At 38.2% G+C, this 24,749-nt stretch overlaps 1 protein-coding gene across 3 annotated transcripts in view; it reads right to left on the bottom strand.

The window, feature by feature from the left end:
* LOC115622684 (calcium uniporter protein, mitochondrial) overlaps nt 1-24,749 on the bottom strand; it is a 70,402-nt gene that overhangs the window by 38,800 nt on the left and 6,853 nt on the right. For all 3 annotated transcript variants that reach the window (XM_030516708.1, XM_030516707.1, XM_030516709.1), the window contains one exon: nt 6,760-6,841. In XM_030516708.1, coding sequence (XP_030372568.1) covers nt 6,760-6,841 — 82 coding nt within the window. The remainder of the gene's footprint in view (nt 1-6,759; nt 6,842-24,749) is intronic.

Consider the following 24,749-nt stretch of genomic DNA (forward strand, 5'->3'; position numbering starts at 1 on the left):
AGCAGCGAAGCCGAACAGGAGCAGAGGTCAGTGCTAGACTCCGACCGGGTTGATGGGTCTACCTACGAGAGTGAAACCAATACAGAAAGCACTTTAAAACGCGTCCACAGTGAGCAGCTGGACAAGCTCATAGCCTACGATTCGGTTTATCTCTCCTCCGAGGATAGTTCTGAGTGCACACTGGTGGGCGATAGTTGTGAGAGTTTTGAGCAAAGCACATTTGCAAGCTGTTTGGAGAATGAGGAACTAGAAGCTCGTAGTTTACTGCACATATCCATAGAAGACACTGTCTATGAGCCCCAACCAAAGCAGTACAAGAAAGAGACGACGACCACAGGCGAGCAGCCACAATCAAGGGAAACAATCGAAGAACCAGCATTAGCAGTCAGTTCAGCTAAAATTGTACTCACTGCCGAGCCCAAGCAGTCGCAAGTCTTTACCCAAATCCTAAAGGTGGAACACACGCCTAGCACAACCACCAATGTAGGCGTAACCTCCAGTGCAGCCAGCAAGCCGAAAATATTGTCCGTGGTAGAGAAGCGTAAGCTTAAGCGTTACACGGAACCCTTCGGCACACCGCTCGAAGACTGTTTGGAGCACAAAGCACCGCCGCAACTGAAACGGCAAGCTACTGACTCGTTGGTAATCGGACACAAGACAAATCTCACTGAGAATCAATATCACAGTTTACCAGACGTAAACATTGGCCAAAGCCTCAAGGTGTCCGAGTGCATTGATGCAGAGCTAAGATCTTCCTATAATTTGCAGAGGCAGCAACGCAAAGAGGCGGGTGCGAACTCAAAGCAGACGAAACGACAACGCGCCGCTGAAAGGGCGGAAAGAGGAGAACGCGGGGAAGTGACGAGCGCCGAGACCTACGATTCAATTAGGCGCTTTGGTCGCGCTCATCAAAAAGCTCGACAGCTCGAGTACAAGGAGCAGCAAGAGCAAGAGAAACAACAGAGAGAGCTTGCCAAGCCGGAAACGGAAACTAAAAGACAAGCGGAAGTACTGCAGGAAAAGCGCAAGGAAGGGACGTCAACGATAGCTGCGAGCAGCGACCTAGCGGCGCCAACTCAAGTTGTTGAGCAGCAACCGTTGCCTCCTCCTCCATTACCCACTCAAGTTGAACAGCACAGCGGTAGTGACGATAGTTCCTGTCCGGAGCAACCCAAAGAGGCACCGCTCATAGAGGTTGCAAACTTTACAAAACTTATTGAGAGACGCGCACAAGAAATTAAAGAGCGCAAGCCGCAATCGAAATTGGAAACAAACTCACAAACTTCAACACCACCATTCCGCATCATTGTCACAGACGCACAGAACAATATTATTGAGCAGCAAGCCATACAGGAACAGCAGGCACAGACCAACAAAGAGACCACAGTTGAGCCCAAATCCATTTCATCCGCTAAGGCAGCTACTGTCAGCAGCACAACTCTAAGCTCCCCCAACTCTACTCCCACCCATCGCTCAACATCCTCCTCACTGAAAAGAGTGAGTAGCAAGACCCGACGGCATCACGACTTGGACAAGCCACCGGAACGACGTGTGCTGAGTTGTGGCACACCCATTTATAAGGCACGTCCCATTAAGGTGCTGACGACAGGCGATTCATTTAGGCGCAAAATGTCGCGACCGCAAATTTTGCACGTTGTTGACAGCAATGCCGGCACCATGCGGCGACGGAGCAGTGCAAGCAGCAGCGGGACAAGCGCCGGAGGAAGTAAGACGTCCAACGACTTCATTAGCAGCGTCAGCAATGCCGGAGGTAGCCAAGTGGAAAATGAGTATTTGCAAAAGGTTGATGCTGTACGTTGCTATTGGTCCCGACTGGCAGGAGATGCGGAGCAGGAAGCTGCAGAAACGACAGCACCTAAGGAACCCTCACAGATATCAACACGACAATTTAAACTGGGCGCCGAACAACCACAGTCCACAATATCTTCACCAGCAACGGCACTAGCGCCTTCTAGTGAGCTCGACTACAGCAGCTACATGCCGCCCTCCATTGAGATTGTGGAGTTGGGGGATGGGGCCCAAAAAGCCACTATAGTTAGCGCCAATGTCAATGCCAAGCAGGAGAATAATCTTAACAACAATGCTGCTACTGATGACGATGATGATGCTGGACAGTTCGATCACATACGCTATAAGGTGCTCAAGTCACAACAGCTCATACGCAGCAACATTCTGACGGCACGCAACAAAAAGGAAGCGCAATTCGACGGACTCATACAATATCTGCAGGAGTATAGTTTTCAGGAACTGTTGTCCAACAATAATGTGGTTATTGTGGAGCCCGTCCGCACCAAAATCGAAAAGCCATTGACTGTGAACACAACTACTACTTCAGCATCGTCAGCATTGACAACAGCAACCACAGCAACCACAGCAACCACAACAACACCTGCCAAGCCCAGCAATAACATAAGCAACCACAAGGCCGTGAATCAAACGCGTCGTCAAGCAAGGCAACGCCAAGGTGGTGGCGGCGGCCTAAGGAGGCACTTCTTTTATCAGCCTGTGCGTGTCAATCGAGAGCTATACGAGGACGAGTTGCCCGATCCCGACACCGTACGCAATGTTCGTCGCTTTTTCGAGCAACACATCCTACCGACGCCCGGCCAGGGACTACTGGTGCAATCCCAAAAGTTCGGTGGCTCTGCTTGTCAGCTGAGCCCCAAGACAGCCAGGCGTGCGCGCAAATATCGCTACTTGACCATAGACACCAGTTACGGGAGCACTGGAAACTCCAACGGAGAGCAGCCCAAGGGCATGGACCTGCACACGGAGGAGGAACACCTACGACAGCAGCAGCTCCAACTCAAGACCAAGCACTGGGACAATGCCAGCCTGTCCAGCGGTATCTCCAGCGGTGATCTGTCATCTCCATGCGGTGAATGCCAGCACGATGGCGTCAAGGAGTCGCCCATGCTGGCTTGCAAGGACGTGCACGTACAGGACGTGGTTAGGCGGCACAATAGCAATGCGGCTAATGCAAAGGCGCGTGCCAAACTCAACCGCCGCACATGGTGTGCAGCTGTGGGTGTTGGTGGTGGTAACAGTTCAGGTGACTCCCGCTATCGTCAAATTTATGAACATAATTTGGGCCAGACTAATGCGGCGCAGCGTGCAACGACAAATTCAAATGGCACTGGCGAACAAGAGAATTTCTATGACGACGGAAACGAGGATGAGGATGAAGATGATGACGATGTGGATGATGTTGAACAAGACATGTGTGAATCCTATTATGTCAGCAATGTAAGTAGCGGCCCACAATTTCTTTTGTTCGTTCGCCCACACACTCATTGGTTTTTTTTGTTTGTTTGCTTGCTTATGCGCCAGGATTTGTGAATTTCGGAGGATTTTCGTGCGCTTATAGCTTATAGCCACTTCTCTCCCCTCTTGAAAATCCCGTTACCTCAACATACTTTGGCTAATTTATTTTCGGATCAGCTAACATATTATTGCGCATTCTCTGGTAGCTGCTCACTGTCCATACAGTAATTAATCTTTGATTAGTCAGCGTGACTTTACGCTGGTTTTCTTTCCAAAAAAGAAAAATGTATTATCGACGTTTGCAAAGTTTTTGGCTTTCTATATCAGCTATTTACTTTGTTCATACTCGTATATCAAAAACAGCGCATGTTCACAAATATTCCATCGCATAAACGTTACATATATACATACATATGTGCTCAGAACTTTATGAACCATTAACACTTGATGGTCGCACATTTATTTTTTGGGCCAGCCAGCTAACGATTTTTTTTTTTACTCGCACAGGACGTGCTGGCCAAAATACGCGAATGTGGCTCCACAGTGACCTACTATGGAGGTCGTGTGCTGGAGCGCACGGCGCATGCTGAAGCGCTTGCTGCGACAGCGCAGTCAAAGCAGAAGAACTCGACATTGTCGAATACACGCACACGGGTGCGTCAAATCGAGGCCTGCAATGTGTGTCTGCCAAGTCAAACCTGCGACCATCAGTTGCAGACGACGCAAAGGACGACGGCAGAGGATTCTTATCAAGGTGAGTGCTTCAATAACATAATTTGCGACACTAAGACAACTGAATAACCCACCCATCTTAGGCATAAAATTCAAGTTGGTCAAGTCAAACAGTTGCAGCAGTCGCCTCGAGTTGGCCGGCGCATCTGAGTCGCTGTCCATGCCTGCGGAAGCGGAAGTCGTTCGTAAAATGGTGCATCACTTTGAGGGTAATCAGACGCATACACATGACTCTAACTTGACAATAAACAGCCAGAGTACGACAAAGGGCATGAGCGATGGGCAGGAGGAGAAGGCGTTGCAGGATCAGGCACGACAAGTGACAGTAAATAATCACATCAATGTGCTTAGGGAAGCGACGACAGTGGCGCCTGTCGAGGCTCAGCTCAACAAATGTGAAAACTTTAATGGCCAACATGACGCTGATAAGCAGGCGGAAAAAACGACAGCAACATATCAAAGTCAGGCCATGAACATAAGCCTTGATGTGAGGGCTACGATTGCTGATAATTCCAACAACATAATCAACAATGGCAGCGGCAAAATTTGCCGCAATAAAAATGTTGACTTGGCCTACACAATGGCCAAGCAGCAGGCACACCAATCCCAGCCGCAGTCCCAACAGCAACTCCCTCCCGGGGGAATTGTAAGTAAAGCCATTGGTACACCAAGCACGCCCAATGGCAATCAGTGGGCACAAGCGCAGAAAATTGGAAAACAATACACCGAAGTCCAAGTCGAGCCCAAAACGGAGCGACTAAGTTTTGGGAACACAACAACGACCACCACGGCCACGTCCACGACCACGTCCACGTCCACAACGAAAGTTGTCAAGCAGCCGGAAATTATGAACAGAGCACAAATCATTGTGCCCGTAGAGATTCATCAGCACGAGCGCAGGCTGAGTAATGCCAGCAGCAGCGCCTCCATTGTGGACAAGAGTGTGGTGCGTCAGTACGTGGCCAATGACAAGAGTTTGTTCGAGAAACGTAAATACGATGACATTGAATTCGAGGAATTCGAGGTGTACGATCCGCTTAAGGATCCGGAACGATTAGCGCAACAACAACAGCAAAAACAACAGCCAGCAGACTTGCCTCCCGATTCGGAGCTCTATGACAGTCTCGACGACAAGTTGTGAGAAGTTAAGAATGCTCAATATATACATAGGTGCAACGACTTTTGGGTGTGGGTATAAGGATAAGCATAAACATTATATACACATACTTATATTAAATACTTAAACTAAAGCCTAGCCACTAGTTATTTGTAAAGCCAAAACATATCCAAAGTACTTACAAGTAGACGCTCTAATAGCTTCTCTATCGCTATATTTTCCGATGCATATTTTAAAACATAAACTGCACAATTTATGCGCTACATAAATGTTCAAAATATGTTTGTAAAAAATTAAACAATTATGGTAAATAAATTTGCGAGTTATTTAACGATCTGTGGCAGCTGTCAATTAATTATTTACGATTCATAATACACATATTATATTTATTCAATCACCAAGCCGCACAGAACCCAGCCTGCCAACTATTTCATGCGTGTTAATTGGCAAAAATTTCCATTGGCATGGCGCCCAAAGAGGGCCACAAAATCGAAGGTCATTCGCCAAGCGGCTTTGAAAGAAATAAGGGGGAGATAATTTGGACATGCGGGATTTAACTCGCATAAAAAGACTAGCCATGTGTTTGACATGAGAAAGGCAACCACAATGCAGGTATGTTTATCCGCCCGATTATAAGCCACAAATCATTTGGCTAAATCTGCCACTAATGGCCATTTTATATGGTGGAAAATATGTACGGATAAATTATTTCTGGCAAATAAATTATTACTAATAAAACAAGAAACGGCATTAATACTTTTTCAATAAAATTTTAGAATGGCAAAAAGATGACTTCATTAAAAATGAGTAAAGGTTACACTTTTTTAAACAATACAAATATACAAAAAAGAAAGTTTACTAACGAAAAAACTATTAACGTCAAACTAATATAAAAAGGCGTTTTTACGAAGTTTTAAGCTAGCAACTATCACCAAAATAATCCGGACTTTTTTATATTCTTTTTAAATACAAAACAATTAAGAAAAATGTTCCTAAATCCTAAGTCAAAGTGCTTTATTTTTCAATGTTCTCTGAACATATAAACTCACCATATTTAGCTCTATATTCTTTCATGAAACATTTTGCCCTTTTTTCTATGAGAGAGCCACCAAAGTCAAGGCTGCCATCGCTTTTAGCATCTGTTAAAGCGGAATGAATATCAAAGGCACGAATTGCATACTCAAGGGATCGCTGGGGTGGAGACACTCACCTTTCCTATCCTTTGAAATACTTTGAGTTTGCCTCACTTTGCATATTTCATGCTCTGATTTCTTTTGCTCGGATTTGATTTCGCATTGCTTGTTTGTTTCTTTGGTTTCATGCTTCAACTCGCTAGGCCTATTTTCTTCACATTTCACAATTTCTTCAGGCATTTCTGCCTTTGTTTCACCTTCTTCTTCTTTTATTTCTTGGTCTGCAAAATACCGAGCTCAAATGGATAACAAACCAATACCAAATAGTTGAGGTTGTAGCAATGAGGCAGTATTTTGTATTTTGCGTACAAAGCAATCATACAAAAGAACCAACAATTTTCAAGTAGAAACGCACGTACATACTTCAGTAAATATGGTAAGCCCGAACCGAAAAAGCAAAAACAAAAGCACAATCACTTGTTTGCTGCTTACCTCCAATTGGTGGCTGCTTCCTCCTCCCGCTGTCATCGTCACTCGTCGAGGACGCATAAGTTCTGTGGCCAGGTCGCAGGTGCTGAAAAGTGAAAGACAATAGGGAGAAGCTGATGAGTAAGACATTTGCGTGAAGGTGTAAGTGCAAATTAACATTAATGGCCCTATTAACATTATTTCACCTTATTGATTGTGGCTTAAAAAGACCATAGATCTTATGGGAACACCTTTGCCGCAGCCATCAAGCAAAATATGTCGAAAGTACTCGCCGAAAATATAAAACAAAAATTATAAGCAACATAGGCAGCAAGAGCCAGAGGATGAAAAACAAAGACAGCGTCAATGTGGCGGTGTTTACATTTGTGTGTTCGTGTGTTGGTGGGTGTGTGCCATCCTTGCTCCTTCCTTGTTACTCCTATACTATAGCTGTACCTAATTAAGTTAAAATGCTCCCCTGCGAAATCACGTGCTCCACATAACGAATAGCGAAGCACACAGCAGACGATCCGAAGCAAAAGGGCGGCTCAGAAAATGGAAAACGGCATGCGTAAATACAGTTATTGTTTGAATGGAGCCGCACAACCTGTACTACTTTTTATGCTCTTTCCCATTTTTGCCGCCATTTGGATGGGACCAACACGGCGTATGAGCTATCAGAAAAACACGCAGAAGTCAAAGCGGCGCCAAAGGCTCCACAACTGTTTAAGTTTTGTAATTCACTTAAATTGAAAGCATATCAGCGATTTCAGTAAGTTGTTCATATTGAAAGTGCATTTAATAAATTTTAGTCGCATTCAAATCAATCAAATAATTTGCTGTTCATATTCGCAAATAGAAACGAATAAAATGATTGTATATTAAAATACCTAATTCATATATGTTTTCAATTAGATAAATACTTCAACTCATTTTAATATACCCCATCTGTTTCATTTTGAAAATAAATATTCCCGAACAAATATTGGAAACATTTTGGTTTAAATTAATTACTTGACTGTAATTAATGGCAACTATTTTTATCTATAATAGGCATATACTGTCCGCGTACCGATAGGGGGATCCTTTAGACAAGAAAGCCTTTATTCAAACTTTTAATAATACGTAAAACACATTGGGGAATTTTACCTGCAAGCTCCGGCCAGTTACACTACAATTCACAGCCAAATAAAAATCATTTTTAAATAGTTGTAAAATGTGTTAAAACTACAACATAAAAAATGAGTAAAACGCAAATAAATGTTTAATAATATTAAATCAAGAAATATAATACAAAATACTGAAAATTTGTTGACCCATTGGGGATACATTTCTTAGCTTTTCTCTTTTCTCTCAAAAAAATAAAGTCAAACACAAACGGAGGTCTATATCGTAAGTAGATAGCGCAATGACTATAAAATAATGTCAAGTACTTGGCTTTAAATTGTACACATTTACCTCATTTAACAGCAAAAATATACGCAATAGCTATGATTCAGTTGACTGAATGAATAAATTGAACAGAATTGCAAGAAAATGATTTCTCAAAACCGAATGCTTCAATTGGAACTCACAAGACTTCCATTTCAAGCGTATTTCATCTGCGGCTTACACTTTGTTTTTTTCTTTTTTTGTATGTTTCATGTCCTGTTCTCGCTTTGGGAGTTGAAAATGAAATCGAGACTGTTACTGTTTACCTTGCCATTTGCCCAGCTGCCGACTCTAGAACTGAGTCGTGACTACATACTAGATATATATGTATGTATGTATATATATATGTGTGTGTATGAATATATGTAAGCAGAATATGAAAAAAAACCATTGCATAATTTTAGGGCATGTGTATACAGCTGTGGCTGAGTGTGTGCGTGTGTCTAGCTATCAGCCTGTACAATGTTGTGTGGGTGTGTTTACTGATTGGATTTTACGCTCGAGCTCAATCAAGCGTTTCAATAATTCAGCATGGCAATTTATATTGAAAAATACATACCGGAGCACGGCAGCAATAGAGGGGATGCCTTGAGAAATTGAATTTTAAATAGCGAATTGAAATGGCATTGGCAACGCTGATTGTAGCGAAAGCCAATTCAAAACAGCTCATAAATTATGAGCGCCAAGGGCACTGCTCTAACCCCTTACAACGACGGCCAAACCGTCATAAATCACTGTTCCGTTTTTGTTTTTCGCGGTTAGAGTTGTGATTTGTTTTTCCCACGAGCTTGTACAAACTTTCATTATTGATGGTGCTCGTGAGCCTGTCAGACGATGACATTTTGACAGATCATTATGACAGCTACAACATGCAGCCGCGATTCTTGAACGGGCGCCCACTCAAGACTTGAACTCGGGAAACTTTTTCATTGCAAGCACTTGCCCCAAAATCAAGTTTTTATTTTCGCCAATATTGCACTAAGGTTTTGCTCAACTAATGACCAAAAGCGGTCGCTCGTCAATATACATCAAATGATTAAATGTTCATTTGAAGAGGCAAACAAAAAGTTGGGCAAGCTGGCCATAAATTCTAAGCTGGGCGAGCAAAGGCAACGCCTTAAAGTATACTTTAACGAACTTAACGAAAAGCTTTGGCCTGCGGCCCGCATGTAAAAGGTCTGTTGTATGTGTGGGTGTGTGTGACCAAATGGCAAAAGTTTTTATGACAGCAGAGCAGGCAAACAAACAACCAGGCAGCAGTAACAGCAGCAACTGCCAGAGAACTGTCCGACAACAGCAGCCGGTGGAAGTAAATTGAAATCACAGCCGCTTACAAGAAAACTGCTGTCTCTGCTCAAATGAAAATTAAATTTCATAAATTACACCTGCTGCTGTGGCAGCAACTGGCGCAGCATTCCGAGGCACCTCCGCGACACTTGTACAAATCATTTAAACTTAATTCGTGTTCGGGGGCCAACTTTAAAGGCAAGCCAAAAGCCGTTGGTTATCAGCGGCTGAGCAGCGCAAACAACAAAGAGTCCTGCGTTCCGCTCACATTTGTGCGGGGCGTTGTCTTTGCTGGTTGTCTTCCCTCATTTGCCACGCACAATGCGGCAACATGTCGCAGGAATATCTTCATAATGTGCTCAACAATGTGACCACGTGCGTGGTGCCGAGGGCGCCAGCAACTGCTCTTGTAGAAATTATTGTTGTTTTTTGTGGTTGTTGTGTTGCTTTGGCTGCTGCTGCTGTTTCTTCGTAGTCGTGAGCCACTCAAGCTAGAGTTGAGCAGAAGTCGTGCCTTCATTCGTGCTGAATTTTTAGGAAATATCAACATCATTCTAAGTTACGAACAAATTGTGGCTAACATTTCCTACTACTACCTATGCGTCTACATATATATATCAGTATTAATCAGGAAACCTTATTAAGACACTAAACTAAATGCAACATGAGAATCATGAGAGAATGCATATATGCATTGGAAAATAAATCAGTCGGTGTCCCATTGACAAAATTAGAATGCAGAAAACATAGTGTAGTTTTTGCAGTTCATACAAGTATGTAAAGGAACCCCAACGCACTAGCGAGACCGCTGCTCCCCAGACCCAGGAAGAAAAGACTGAAGAAGTGCCACCCAAAGGATCTCCCCACGAGATCCCTTGTGTAAAATATATATAAAATATATAATATCATAAAAATTTTTTCATATTTAATCTAAAATATTGTAAATATTCCATTGTATATACACATAGATGTAAGTGCGTCCTATAGATGCAAGGAAGGACTACACTGCCATAAGATTTTGGTGACCCAGGAAGCGCAAATCAAACAACTGTCAGGACGCCTTAAAAAGATTCAAAATGTCATACGAGTAGCTGCAAGAGAATGTTCATCATTGTAAGTTTATACGCTCAGGCAGACTTAGAGTTTCAATAAAGTGAAAAAATTAAATGGGTAATTCTAAGCCGACGAGTCTCATTTATTCATAAAGCAATTAAAAATGCTGTATATAACAAACTTTTTGTTACATTTAATTTTATAAATTTGTTCGATATTAACATCAGCAGAAAAACTTTTATTGGAGACAAACAAAATATGCAAAGGAGAACTTTTCAAAATTTGAAAAGAAACAAGCATGGGTCGATCGATCAGGAATATGCATATGTAGAAGAAGAACAAAGAAACATTCAAAAATGTCTTTCAATTATTCGTTGCTATAAATCAGTAGACTTAAATACAAAATACATTGGAATATTCAAAAATTGTTTGTGGTATCTAAATCAAAAGAACAGCAAAAATTATGCCGGCTAAAATATATATCTACATAAATATATATAAATCTTTTTACATCTTTGTATTTGTAGCCGGCATTTATTTGGTTTTTTGAGGCGAAAAATGCTGCATATACACATAATTAATGAGCAAATTTACTTGTCAAGTCAAAAATATACAGTTAGTTGCATGAAATATTAAAAATTTGAATATATATACATACATATACTTGGCAACTATAAGAAAAAGTAATTGGTTTCATAATTGGGTAGGCAAGTAAAGATTTCAACCAGCTGTGGGATTATCTCTTTTGTTTGTAATATTTAACGTAATATTTTTCTGTAAAAAATTTTACCGTTTATTTGTTTAAATATGTGTGTTGCTTTGCACCTTTTATTGGATTAAAATACTACTGCAAGTATTGTTTCTATTTTCAAATTTTAAATATTATGTTACCTCCTTTTCTCTCAGAACTGTGATTTTTTGTCCATCTCTAGCTGTGCACAATAACTGTCACAAAAAGAAGAAGGAGGAGGCGGAATAACAAACGAGGCAAGTGGACAAAAGGTAAATGGGCAACGGTGACGCCACACAGCAGCTCTTAGCAATAACAATGACAACACACTAAATGTGAAAGTGTAAGCAGCAGCCTGGCATATAATCGAGGTTGTGCCGCCCTCCCCCTCCTCCCTCCACATAACTGCCTACCCGAGCCGGCGGATTGTTGGCAGCCCTCGACATCGCTTGTCTGCCTGTAGAAGACAATGTGCATTTTGCATAATGTTGCGGCATTTGAGGCGCATGTCAAGCGAATGAACGAGCGGAGGAGCGCGTTGTCAAGTTTGTTGTTGTTGCCCCCTTTGAGTGCTTGTTGGCAAGGATGTTAAGCATTTTTTCTCTAAATTAGATACCGTCAATGGGAAGGGATTTGTATTCATTTGGTTACGTCAACTACTATCGTGTGTTTATGAGAGGATGTCAAGCATTTATATGAAAACTATTTTGTTGGGGTAGAAGATATCTTTACTATTGTCTTACTTGTAGACTAAAATTGTTTTTTTTTTTTTGGTTTGCGTTGTGCTGTTAATCTAAGAAAAAGGTCACACCCTTCTTAATAATGTTGACTTCTAGCTTTAAATGAATACCTTTTTTAAAACCAAAATACGTTGTTTTGGACATTTGGCAGTGGATTTTAAGATTTTGTACCACAAGTTAACCCCACAATTTAAAACCAATTTATAATTACAAGTATAGTTTCATGTGTATTTTTATTTTAAAGCTTCTCGTATGTATCTTCAAAATTTAAGCCGATTTCAACTGCGCCTAATCTTTCAACTACCAACAGTATCGATAAAAATAACAGTAAAATTTTGCAGCGCAATTTAAATATTAAAAATGTAGAATGTTTCTTGTGTTCCAGACAATTGTCGCTTCTTTAAGTCAGCAAATACTTGTATATACGAGACTTAAATATATTTTATTTTATAATCCTCATAACTACCAAACACGCATTAGTACTGTCCTTCTGATGCTTTCCTTGCACCACAAATAACATCAAATAACCATTGCGCAAGATATTAAAAAGAAATGCAGACTTATACAAATTTTATGCTCAACAATTTAAAAACACATACATATGTTAGTCATATTAGAACTGTAGTTAACCACACACGAATTTGTAGCTCATAAAAACTTTGTCATAATATGGGCAATATACACAGTACTAACCTTAACTACTAACTGTATTTTACAAACTCCCCGTCTATCTCTAGTCTAGTATTTGCTTTTTATTGCATTTCATTATTTGGCGCTCTCTCATTTTATTGCAATTTATTATTTCTGAATGATGCTGTGGCAAGTGAGTCATAAACTTGCCCTCTGAACGTGAGGTTTATTGTCTGCGACACGAAGCGATAAGCGAACAAATCTAGAATTGCAGCTTGCGGGCACATATAAATTGTGCACAAACATATGTACGTATTATGTATATACTCATACTTGTAGGTGAATGTTTAGAAAACTTTCAAGAAATTGACTAAATAAAAATACAAAAATGCGATACACAAATACTAAAAACTACATGCACGCCGGTTAATAAATTTATACAAATAAAAAGCAGAGAAAATAAAGCACAGCCTGCAGAGAAAGCCAATAAATAAACAACCTGAAAGCTAAAAGCAAAATTCTTTCTGAGAAAATGTATAAGATACATAGAGAGTATGTAAATTTCTCATTTAGAATATTCGATACGCTTGAAATACCGCTGCTTGAAAGTCTTTCGATGCAATGCGAATAAAATCTAAAAAATGAAAATGCTGAAATTTAAATAATTGCTCATTGGCAATTTCTATTGCCCTTCCCAGTAGCGATGATTCACTATCATTCAAGAAATCTATCCGAGATAACACATTTTGAGGAGCGAGGGAAACATGTTTTTATTATGTTCTGAGTCATGTTGTGACGTCTAGCAATATTTATTACGAACAGACATTTCTAATGCATGATTTTTGCATTGAATTGAAGTGTCATTTTAAATTTCTTTTAAAAGCTAAGCATAAGATTGAAATAATTAAAAAAAAATTAATTCATGCAATTCATATTTTTTGTTCATTTGTTCAAATGATTATTAATACAAAAATGTTGCTGATATTTGACATAATCAAACCGAGTCTTATATCACTTTCGGTTTTATTTTCATTCACACAGTCCCCTTAAAAGATTTTAAATAATGCGTAGAATTGTAAGTAGTAGAAGATAAAACTGTACTCTCTTGAACGAGAGAGATTTCATTTCACTTTTTTTCGTCTTTCATTGATGAAGTGTAATACTTTTTATTTTATTTATTTAGAAAATCAACAAATAGTTCTGTCAATACAAATACGAAAACTATGATTTATATTATCATATAATATTATGAAATAAAATAAGGATATTTAATAACATAACGTTATAATTTCAACTTAAAAGATAAATAAATATAAATTGTGTCTCTTTTTTAATTCTGCATAGATTTCTTTGTGAATTATGGCGACAAAAATTGTCATTTCCTTTAGATATACATGTACATCTTATCGAAGACAATATGCTTCAGCTCTGGAAGGGTATTGAAAGCTTTTCTGTCAATAAACATTTAGTAAAAATGAGCTGCAATAAAATGGCTGAAACAAATAGCGAGCTGCAGACAGAAGCGACTATCACAAAAATATAAGCGTAATGACAGAAATGTTTTTATATACATACTATACATAGAACAGAAATACAAAAAAAAAAATCAGACACGTTGGAAATAGATAAAGAAGAAATGAGAGCAGAGCAGACAGAACTAACTAAAATTAACGCACGTATTGCGCGTGTTTCACAGATATGCCAAGATATATAGACAAATAGATATGAAAGGACGGGCGGCTATGGAAATAGAATTTTGTGTTCTTTATGAGAGCAACAAACTTGAAAGCAAATTTCGCAAAATGGAAAATCTAAAAGAGCAAGAAAAAACTGAATGTGCTCGAGGGCCATTAGAAAGTCGTCCGAGCCATGGATAAGAAAAATTCAGACTGAGAAAGACAACTAGAGACGAGCATTTAAGTCATTTGAATTTCAGGCTTAGAGTTAAACACAGTCAGGCACACACTACGGACTTCAGAGCACACAGGCACACACACACACACACATTTTGCCAAAATGGACAACAATTTGTGCCCCATATACACAGATGAGCCATATACATATGCGTTTGTGTGGAGGGCAAGGGTAGAAGCCACCCCCTTAGATGGCCAGAGAGCTCAAAAGTGAACAGAGACGGAGTCTAGCTATTTATACGGCTTTTCGGCAATGTATGTTTGCCTGCGCGTTTGTAAGGATATAGTAGTAAATATGGTATGGTATGGTGTTTAATGCCATGTGCTATTTATATAACGGTCTGGTAAATATGTTTTATAGCTTATTTTGTAGTATGACACAACAAAATGCACATTTTGGGAATTAAATAGCATTTTAGTTAAATTCATTTGAATTATTCTCACTGCGTCACAGCCGGACCCACATGGCGTATACGTAACAGTGCATTGCGTATACGACCTGCGGCAGCTCCTTATACGTAAATGTGTATATGTGTGTGCATGTGTGTGTGTGTACGCGCGTTTATCCAATTTCGATAATGGAAATGCGTTTTAATGCCAAATTAATTGCATTTTTCGAACACATCTAATTAAAGGCTGACGCTTTCCAAGGCAGCCCAGCTAGAGGCGAGCAAACACGTATGGTCAGGTGGAATGCTGTTGATTAAATCAGACACACACACACACACACACAGTCATCTAAAATGTAAGATGATTACGCTGTAATTGCAATAAGAGAAAGAGAGAGCATGATAAAGAGGGGGAGGAGTTCAAGCGTGCTCTGTTGTGGTTGGATTAAGTGGCATGCAAGTTAGTTTTGTAAAATACATTCTGACAATTGCTGACATGGCAGCCATAAAGTACAAACTCGTGTTGCAGGTGCAAATGTTGCAGCACGTTATAGCTTAGCTCTGTCTACCCTATTAGTTTATTCTGAAATTTGTTGACTAAATGCTATGACAGCCACGATATCAATGACAAAGCAAACAATTATAATTCCATTACTATCCAGTTATTTATATACATATGTGCCAACAGGCAAGGTAGTTTGCTGAAATGTCAAGCGAACAGAACAGTGCAGAACAATAGACAAATCCGCTATGTTGAGATAATTGGCCAATTACTCTCTGAACTCTAACAGTCCTGTAAACCTGAATTGATCGGTAAAAGCTTAAGCGTTAAAGAGTGTAGTAAAATGTTTAAACATCATCTATAAATAACAGGTAGAAGAAGGTATAGCAGAGCCCATGTTACAGATACTATATACCATCAGCATAAAGTGACGAATCGATATATACGTATGAACACTAAGTACTTTTGAATCATAACAGCTGGGACTTGCCTTAGCTATATATTTAAGGCAATTTTATTGCAAACCATATCCACGCCTATTTTTTAAATAACCAAGGATCGATTATTGAAATATTTAAACTATAATCTATAATCTTTTTTTACTAATGTTGGTATTTTTAGGAATATTCATTTTAAATAAAATCGCTTTACTGTGTAACTCAATACCTAAGAGTTGAACGGTCGTAACTTAAGCGCTCTACTAGTTTTCAATTAAAAAATGCTATCAAAATTTCTTTTCGTCTTGATGGCTTAAGTTTTTGTATTAAATTATTCTGGGTTATTTCAATTCTGAAATGCTTAATAAAATGTGCATCCACTTGCACGATTACAGTTTTTACAAATTTTATTACTTTCGTTACTTTCTATATGAAATATAACAAACACTAAGGTGTATTTGGCGCTATTTAGAAAATTTCTTTCCAAAAGCGAGTTGTGTTTTCTGAAATACTTTTCCTTATACATTAGGAAAATATTCTTAGTATTGTGGATTTGTTTCACGACACAAGATGTTATTGCTATTTAAATTTATAAACTACTACAACTAATTTGTAGCGTTTTATTTTCAGAGCTTGTATTCATAATCTTGCAATTCTTTTGTATAGAAATATTATTCGAAATGAAACAAATATGATTGCTTGCCTGCGTTTAATTAAACTTGGAAACTTTTGCATAATTAACTACTTTGCATATCAGATAAACTTCCACAGGGACTTTACCAAATTAATATGCATAATTACAAAACGGGACGATAAGAAGATGGACAAACATTGTTCTTCCTGCACAGCACAGGTGCTTGAAAATTGCATAAGCTACCGGAAAATGTCGATAACTACATATTTCAATTAAACATTTTTCCCACATATGGATACATTTTCAGGCTTGGCTGCCTAAAAGCAGCATTTCAATATGAATATTGACACCGAAGAGCCAATTTCAAGCTGTCAATATGACATGCAGGCGGAATAAAAGGGCCATGGAAAGCGATGGATATAGAAAAAGAGATAGCGATAGAACCACGTTGATGGCTTCTGGCAAATTGAAGCGTTAAACTGTTGTAAAACTGGCAATGTAGCGTTTAATGTAAAAGCTGGAATAATAGCGCGAAATGAAGCTGTCAGTGCGGGCTAAACAGGAGATAAGTAAGGGGGTGGGGTGGGGGTACAGCAAGACAGGATACATTTCATGCGTGTGTGCGTGACAGGAAAATGCTGCACAAGCAGCATAGAAGGAGAACGGGGCAATGGAATTACTTAATAACTAGAGTAGTCGGAGAGCTTTATTTATGCAATAGCAAATTGAGTAGAGCAGCGCACATAAAAAACGCTTGAGTAATTGCATTACTCACTCAAAATAATTACTCATTAGTAGCGTGTTGATGATAGTGGTGATGATAATGATGATGATGACGATGGTGATGGCGCTGGCGATGATTACAGGGCACACACAACTTTTGCAACTTGCCGCCGCATGCTGCAAGTAAACGAAGACGTGGCCAACATAATTCTGTTGTGGCATTGGAGAATAACTTTTCTGGCAATATGTCAGACTTCATTTGCCTGCTCTCCAAGGTGTGCTGTATTTGAAACTAGCAGAAAAAACCCCATAAAAATTCCACAAAAGACCTCCTCATTCATTCAAGTATAAGTCCAACATGCTTTTCTGACTGCTCTTTCTGGCGCAGACGGGCATAAAAAAATTCGCCAAAATGCAAAGAAAATAATTCACTTTCAAGAGCAGCTAAAAGGCTCAAAAAAGCAGACAGCAGCGCCTTCAGAAAAATCTTAAGAGTAAAAAATTTATACATGGTTTATGTCCGAAGAAGCGACTTTCAGTTCAGCTCTGGCATATAAAGCGATGTGAGTGGGTGTATGTGGGGATGTGTGTGATAATTTGCAGGACGAGACATGTGAAATTTCAAGCAACTGATGACCTTGCAGGCCGATGCCTTTCAAGGAGCATAATAAATTTTGTTCAAGTTATACAGAGACTTCAAACTTGCGCCTCCTTTAAGCCGCTGCCCCAAAAAGCGCAACTCAAGGCAGGACAGAGTTCAAAGCCCAAAAGCGCACGCCCCGATGCTTATCTCCAAAAAAAACGTGCGACGACAGACACCAGGATGATGAGGATGACAAGGACGAGGGTGATGCTGGTTAATTAGAAAAGGAGCAGTGGAAAAAATAAAAGACCACAAGCTTAGCTTGTCTACTTTAAGAATATGAAAACGACATAATTCAGTGGCTTAAAGAAAATGAAATACAACAAAAACAAAACAGTAAGCAAATGGAAAAATGAAAGGAAAGGAAACTTCGCTGAAGTTGAAATGCCCTGTCAAAGCAAATTCAACACAATTTTTCCCGATGAAAGCTAAAGTCGCTAGTCGATTTGAGTGTAAATTCACCTACGTTTCTAATTTAAATAGGGCGACTAATAATATCGAGCATAATACTTGTAAAAAGCTTCCAAACTATCACCTACAAAAATTAAAAGAAACCAGCATATGGAACAAGGTAGTTGTATTATTAAATATGTTTATATTGAGTTCATACAAGTATTGCTTCCATATGTGATATCGTTAATTAATCAGCACTCGGCCCTCATAGACCCACAATTTTACCCACAATCCGAGTCCCAATTGAATGAAACATTTTAAAAGAATGCCAAGATAGCCTAAGTAACGCACTGTATGGAAGTGATTTTGATTTAAATATGATTTAAATTTATAGTTTCATACGCATGTGCATATATCATTACAACCTTTAATAATATTCTTTACATCTATTTTCCTTTGATTTGCTAAATAAAAAACTAATCGATGTGCAAATCTATTTTGTTGGTTAAAAATAATGGTAATCATAATTTGTATTAATTCGATAGAGAAAGGTAACAAAATAGTTTAACAAACACTTAATATTTCTTTTTTATTGTAAGTATAATTATGCTTGTATTATCGTATGTGCACATAGTTCCTTTTAATTTTAAATTTTAAGTTAATTTTCGATTTTTAATGCACAATCAAAACTTGTAAGAATATCTGCAACTTATGGGCTATTTATGGACTTGTGGACCATTCTGGCAAATATCTGTACAAAGTTATGAATACCCTATAGGGTATACCCGAATGCGAGACAAAAAGAAAATAAAATAAACAGGAAAAAGCACCATCTAAAAATTTATGAAGCTCATTTTGTGGCATTTTGTCGGGCAACAAAAATTTGCATATAATGGCAAAAATTTGCGCCTGGCCAAGCTGACACTGCGAATGGCTCTCAGTTTTACACTAGCTGAATTATTAATGGGGTTTTTATGCAGTTAGCATCAGGTTTGTTTTCTTTTTTTATGCGCCCGCCTTCCATTCCTGTGGTTGTTTAGGCCTTACCCCTTAAACCTGGCCATAAATATATGCAAAGGTTTCACAGACAGCAGCCAGCAGGGTTTCTTTATTCCTGGCAAGTCAAGAGCATGTCAGCTGTCAGTCTAGAGAGTGTGTAAGCCAAACGTAAAAGCACACCCACAAATATTTGCACAATAAATTAGGCCCACTTCGGAATGGCATTTTGGACTGTTTACGCAACGCATTATCAGCTACGGTCGCGCAGCTATAAGTTATACATTTTTATTTTTATTATTTGGACATTATTTGGGACCCAGCCGTGGGCTTTAAATCTGACACTGAGTAGAAGAAGCTGACAGGGCACGTGCGCTAATGGAAACAAAGTTCAACTGACAACCACGAAAACATGACCCAATATGAAAGGCCGTGTTTGAATCTAGTGATGCGCAGAAACCCAATTGCAACTTGTTTCTAATTGACAATCACAAATGGCTACTTATTTATATTCATACCCATTCCATAAATATGAGAGCTTACATTCACGATTAGATTTTAATTTAGGTGATAAGAGCATTAAGCTATTGAAGGGGGCAAACAAAGTACGAGTAGAATGTAGTGTGGAAAACAAACCTAATTATTATTTATACATATTTAAGCGAAAGAATAAAGCAAAGTTGAAGCACAAAATTCAAAGGAAACACTCGCTTTCTGCAATTGAAATAACACACAGAGTGATTTCACTTTGTGCCTCGTTTCTTTTGAATACACAGTTAATACACTAACTACTTAAAGCCTTCATTTCCTGAGGTAAAAAGTAAGCAACGCTTTCAGTTATTTACCAGCAGCTTACGGCTGTGGGGCCACCTACTTTTCATCTAACCAAATGTTCCATCATCTTTTCTTTTTCACTTTATTACACTTAAAATAGAATAAAGAGTAAAGTTGGCAGCTTCAGGCGAAATAATGAACATAAGATTTCAGCTCCCGAATAATAAATAAATACATATGTATGTTTATTTTCAAATTTGCATACAAATCCAAGAAATGATTTCTACCACTCCTGCTGCAATAACTGAAATAAAAAGTAAACGCAGTAATACGCAAATGGCCACATTCAGAATAATACGAGTATGGAGAAGAAATTTTGCAATTCTGTAGCCATTATTGATTTTATCAGCAAAAATTCTGGTAATTCAATATCTTAAAATATGCAAATTGCCATTTGAAATACAATTATGGGGAAATTCAATAGCTGTTTTGATTATTTTTACAAATAAGTATTTTTATTCAAATAAAACAAATCAGCTAGAAAGGGAAAAAGCTATGTCTTTAAATGTCGAGTTAAATGCTCAAACAAGAAGTTTAAAATTAATAGAAAAGGCGTTTTAAACATTTATAATTAAAAACACTTTTTTTTCGTATTTTCTACATTCTTAAAGTGTCAGAATCTTCTCAAAATATTATAGCAAGCGGATTTATTGATTTTATTTTGTTTCATCTTACGCGATTTATTTATAGACATTAATACAATTAAATACTTTGAGACCAATTGTTATTTTAACAATTTGTTTATTTTTTGCAATTTTTAATTTATTTATATTCTGTGTGTAACAGTAAACCTATTTAAACTGCAAACCTGTCGGAGTAACATTCCGCAGCCAAAAGACTAACCGATGTTCAGTGCACCTTTAATTGGAATTGCTGTTGGCAAGTTTTAGGAATTTCTAACAAGTTTTCCAAACTTTTGTGTGTTTCGGATAGCCAAAAACTAAAGAGCAACCAGATAAAGTTCGCGTAGCGGAAAGTTTTGTGCTGGGAGCCTCGTGATTGTTAAACAAACTGGCACATCTTTTGCCTCCACTGTAGAACAACACTACGTATTTACTCTCATCACTAATTAAGAATATTCGTAGAGTTTGCAGGCTCAGCAAATTGACATAGGCATATAAATTATGTATACAATTGAAATGTTGTTCCCAACTTGGCTGATTAATTAATACAACAAGCGGTTCAGAAAGTGTGGGTTTGTAAGCATTACAAATTTATAAAGCGATTTTTTTACGCATTCGAACCAGCGGAAATAACTGTTATCAATGGCAGTCAAAGAGCCGCCAAAAACTGATAAGCATTCATCAACAAAAAAAAAAAAGAAGAAGACGGCCAAAAGTCAATTAGCTTAACGATTGAATTAAATGTGAGCCCTAGCGAGCGGCTTGCCACTTTCAGTTAACGAAGCACTGCAAATATCTATTCAAAGACGCCAACATATGCATGTACTTGTATGTACGAGTACTGGCCACGTATATAATGGCCACGGCACCCACTAAACTGTACACAGAGAGTTTTATAAAAGGCTGCATAAACACAAATGCAAACACACACACGCACACAGAGACATGTTGTGTGAAAAGCACGCGTATCTAATAGATACACCTTGCCCACAACATCAACTTGAAGCTTTTCGTATCTACATATACATATGAATCTGTGTATATATATATATATATATGTGTGTGTGTCTCGTACTTCTAATGGATACACATTACCCACTTCAATTTTCTGTTGGTTCAACATGTGGCTTTATGGCGCAGACAGCGCACGTCCACACACACCCACACCCACTAGATAAACATCAAACGAAACATTTCAGCAGACAAGTGGCAAGGGGTGTTTTCAAACTGAGTTAGTTAGTAGCTTTAGAATATGTGGTACCAGCAAATATGCGGGTGGTCAAAAATCCACTCCCCAGCAATCTGCTCTTCTAATAGTCCTGCCAGCGAAAGTCAAGTGCAGTCCTGGCAATAACACGCATGAGACTGAAGCAAGTGGCCAAAGGGTTCGTTCAATTGCCCCATACATACGTGTATTTGGGTGAGAGGAGTATCTGTAAGATACTCGCAGTCACAGTTAACTACACACAAACAAAAATACTACGTATGTATCGACAATTCTAGAGAAATAAGGCTTTTTACTTATCATTGTACAGTAGTCGTCTTAATCGACTTTACTTGAATTGATTAAATCAAAAAAAAAGAAGGTGTTTTGTAATCTTCAACTATCTCCAAAAATTGGTTATAACTAACTAACTTAATTTTTCAAAGTTATTCGCAGTTTTGTACACCCAGTATGATTTCAAATTTCAAAAAGTTATTACGGGAAAACTGGTTTCAAACAAATTACTTGAAGTCTTAAAATTCTTGCCGATTCGCAAGAAAATAATCAACAATAAAATGAACCTTTAATTCTGTATTTACACGATTTTTTTTACAGGTTAGAAAATTAAATATTTTATATATGGTTACACGACTTATTCCATTAACTACGATTCAAAATAACACAAAATAAATCAATAACAAACAGCTAGAAACCATTATTATATGGGTCGTTATCACATTATATATGTGACTTAATAAAATAAACATAAATCCTTGTTTTTTCACTGATTTTAATAGATTTTAGAGATAAGGAACCCATTCCCTATTTTTGCATATGATCATTGTCTTTTTTACACGTTTTTTTCTGGAACCAATCTTCCATGTAAAAACAGAATTAGGGGTACAAAAGTATTTTTTGATCTTCGATTTAGGCTTCGTTGAGAGTAGGGTGGAATATCTTTGTTTTCAGTGTATATTATGGCGAGTGGTAGACGCGAATAGCATATAACATTTAATTTAAAGTTTGCCATCATCCTAGCAACGAAAACACGGAAACACGCCATCTAATGAGCTTCAGATAATGACACAAAACTCTAGGCCATGCTGCCAGGGCCTTTCAAAACTTTGCGAAGACTCGATTTTCTATAAACCACTCCCCACAACGTATGCACCTAAGTACCTGAGGAGCTAGAGGGCAGCGCGTTAATTATGAACGCCAAAATGGTGAGGCAATATCATTGGAGCGAGTTCCTCGCCCACATATGCAAATATTCATACCGATGGGAACATTCTGGGGCTTTTCGTTCGCTGATAGCAAGCGCAAAGATTTGAGCGTCTGATAAATGTGGGAAAACGTGCACAAGTTGCCAAGCTGTGGTAGCCATGGCTGGGCGGGCTGGAGAAGAAGAGCAAAAGAGGTAGTTGGGTGCTTGTCTGGGTGGGTGGCGGATATTATTTGCAAATTTCTTGTGGTTTGCGAAAGGTTAGATAAGAAGTATTCTGCTTTAATACTCGAATGATACTGACTTTAAGTTTAAGTGCCATCAAATCGAAATATGTTAATCAAACACAAAGCCGATGAAGTCTTGGCATAAGTAGATTAGCAAAAGTTTTTAGCCAACTAGACAAAAGAAGGAGACACAAAGTATTAGACACACATTTATGTGTCTGTATATTCATGTTTTTAGCTAAGCCGCAACTTATGAACAAGTTAGTTGTCTGGAAAGAGCGGTGGAAAGACAGTGTGTGACGTTGCCTGTTGGCAAGCATAAGGCTTAGAGCGGCTTACATCCTGACAGAACAAGTCAAGTACGTATACTTAATATGCGTATTTGAGCAGAATTAAGAAACACTTGAGTCATTGTTTGCACAATGTCAGATGCTCTATCAACTGAACTTTGATTGGCAAGTCATGTTGGAATATTCTCTCTGATTGAATTCATCTCCACTAAACACAATTATTTAAACCAGAAAATTACTGCCATTCCAATTGATAGTTCCATTATTTTTCCCTAATCTTATAAAGGAACATAGTAGAGGACAGATGTATAGATAAATGAAAAATAATACGGTTATAAATTTAAGAAATAAATGTATATTCGCGACTTTTTTGAACGAGCACCAATGGCTAAAAAAACTCCAAATTTGTTTCGAATTATTCGAACCCTTTTATATGCGATACACTTGATTTTAGAGAACTGCAAGAATTAAAAAAAAACTATTCAAATGAGAGAAAAAAAAATTACATTTCACGGTTGTAAAAAAAAAATAATTTTAAACAAGTTAAATGCCAGAAATGGTATTTTTTGCTTGACTTCCAATTTAATGTAAATGTAATTATTTTTGATATGCTGCTAGGTGAGAACAGCTGCTCCAACGTCATAAACCCTACTTTTTAATCAATGCAATATAAACAAATTTAAATCAAAAGCTATTCTATAAATAAAAAAAAAAACAAAAAAACTACTTCTGTTAACCGAAAATAAAAATTGTAAAATAATAGGTCCGATCCATTTCGCTTGTGCGTAATGAATGAGCAAATTGTTGAGCTAATACCTGGGGCTTTTAAAATAAGATGGCATAATTAGACACAAAAAGCAAAGCATGCTGAAAGAATTGCAACCCTGTTGCTCACAGCGTTACCATACCACACTAAAAAGAGCTTCTTCTATCGATTCCAAGCACGCGATTTAGAATTTGTTTAACAAGACAAGAAATATTAATTTAGTTATTTGATTACGAAATGAAATTTAGTTACACATACATAGTACTAGAACTACACTTAAGCCTTCGATTTATTTTATTTATGGATGTAGGCTATGTTTTACTTCACTGTTTATTTTTAATTATTTG

The sequence above is a fragment of the Scaptodrosophila lebanonensis genome, unplaced genomic scaffold, assembly GCF_003285725.1.
Source record: "Scaptodrosophila lebanonensis strain 11010-0011.00,11010-0021.00 unplaced genomic scaffold, SlebRS2 tig00000043-arrow-pilon, whole genome shotgun sequence".
NCBI classification, from domain to species: Eukaryota; Metazoa; Arthropoda; class Insecta; order Diptera; family Drosophilidae; genus Scaptodrosophila; species Scaptodrosophila lebanonensis.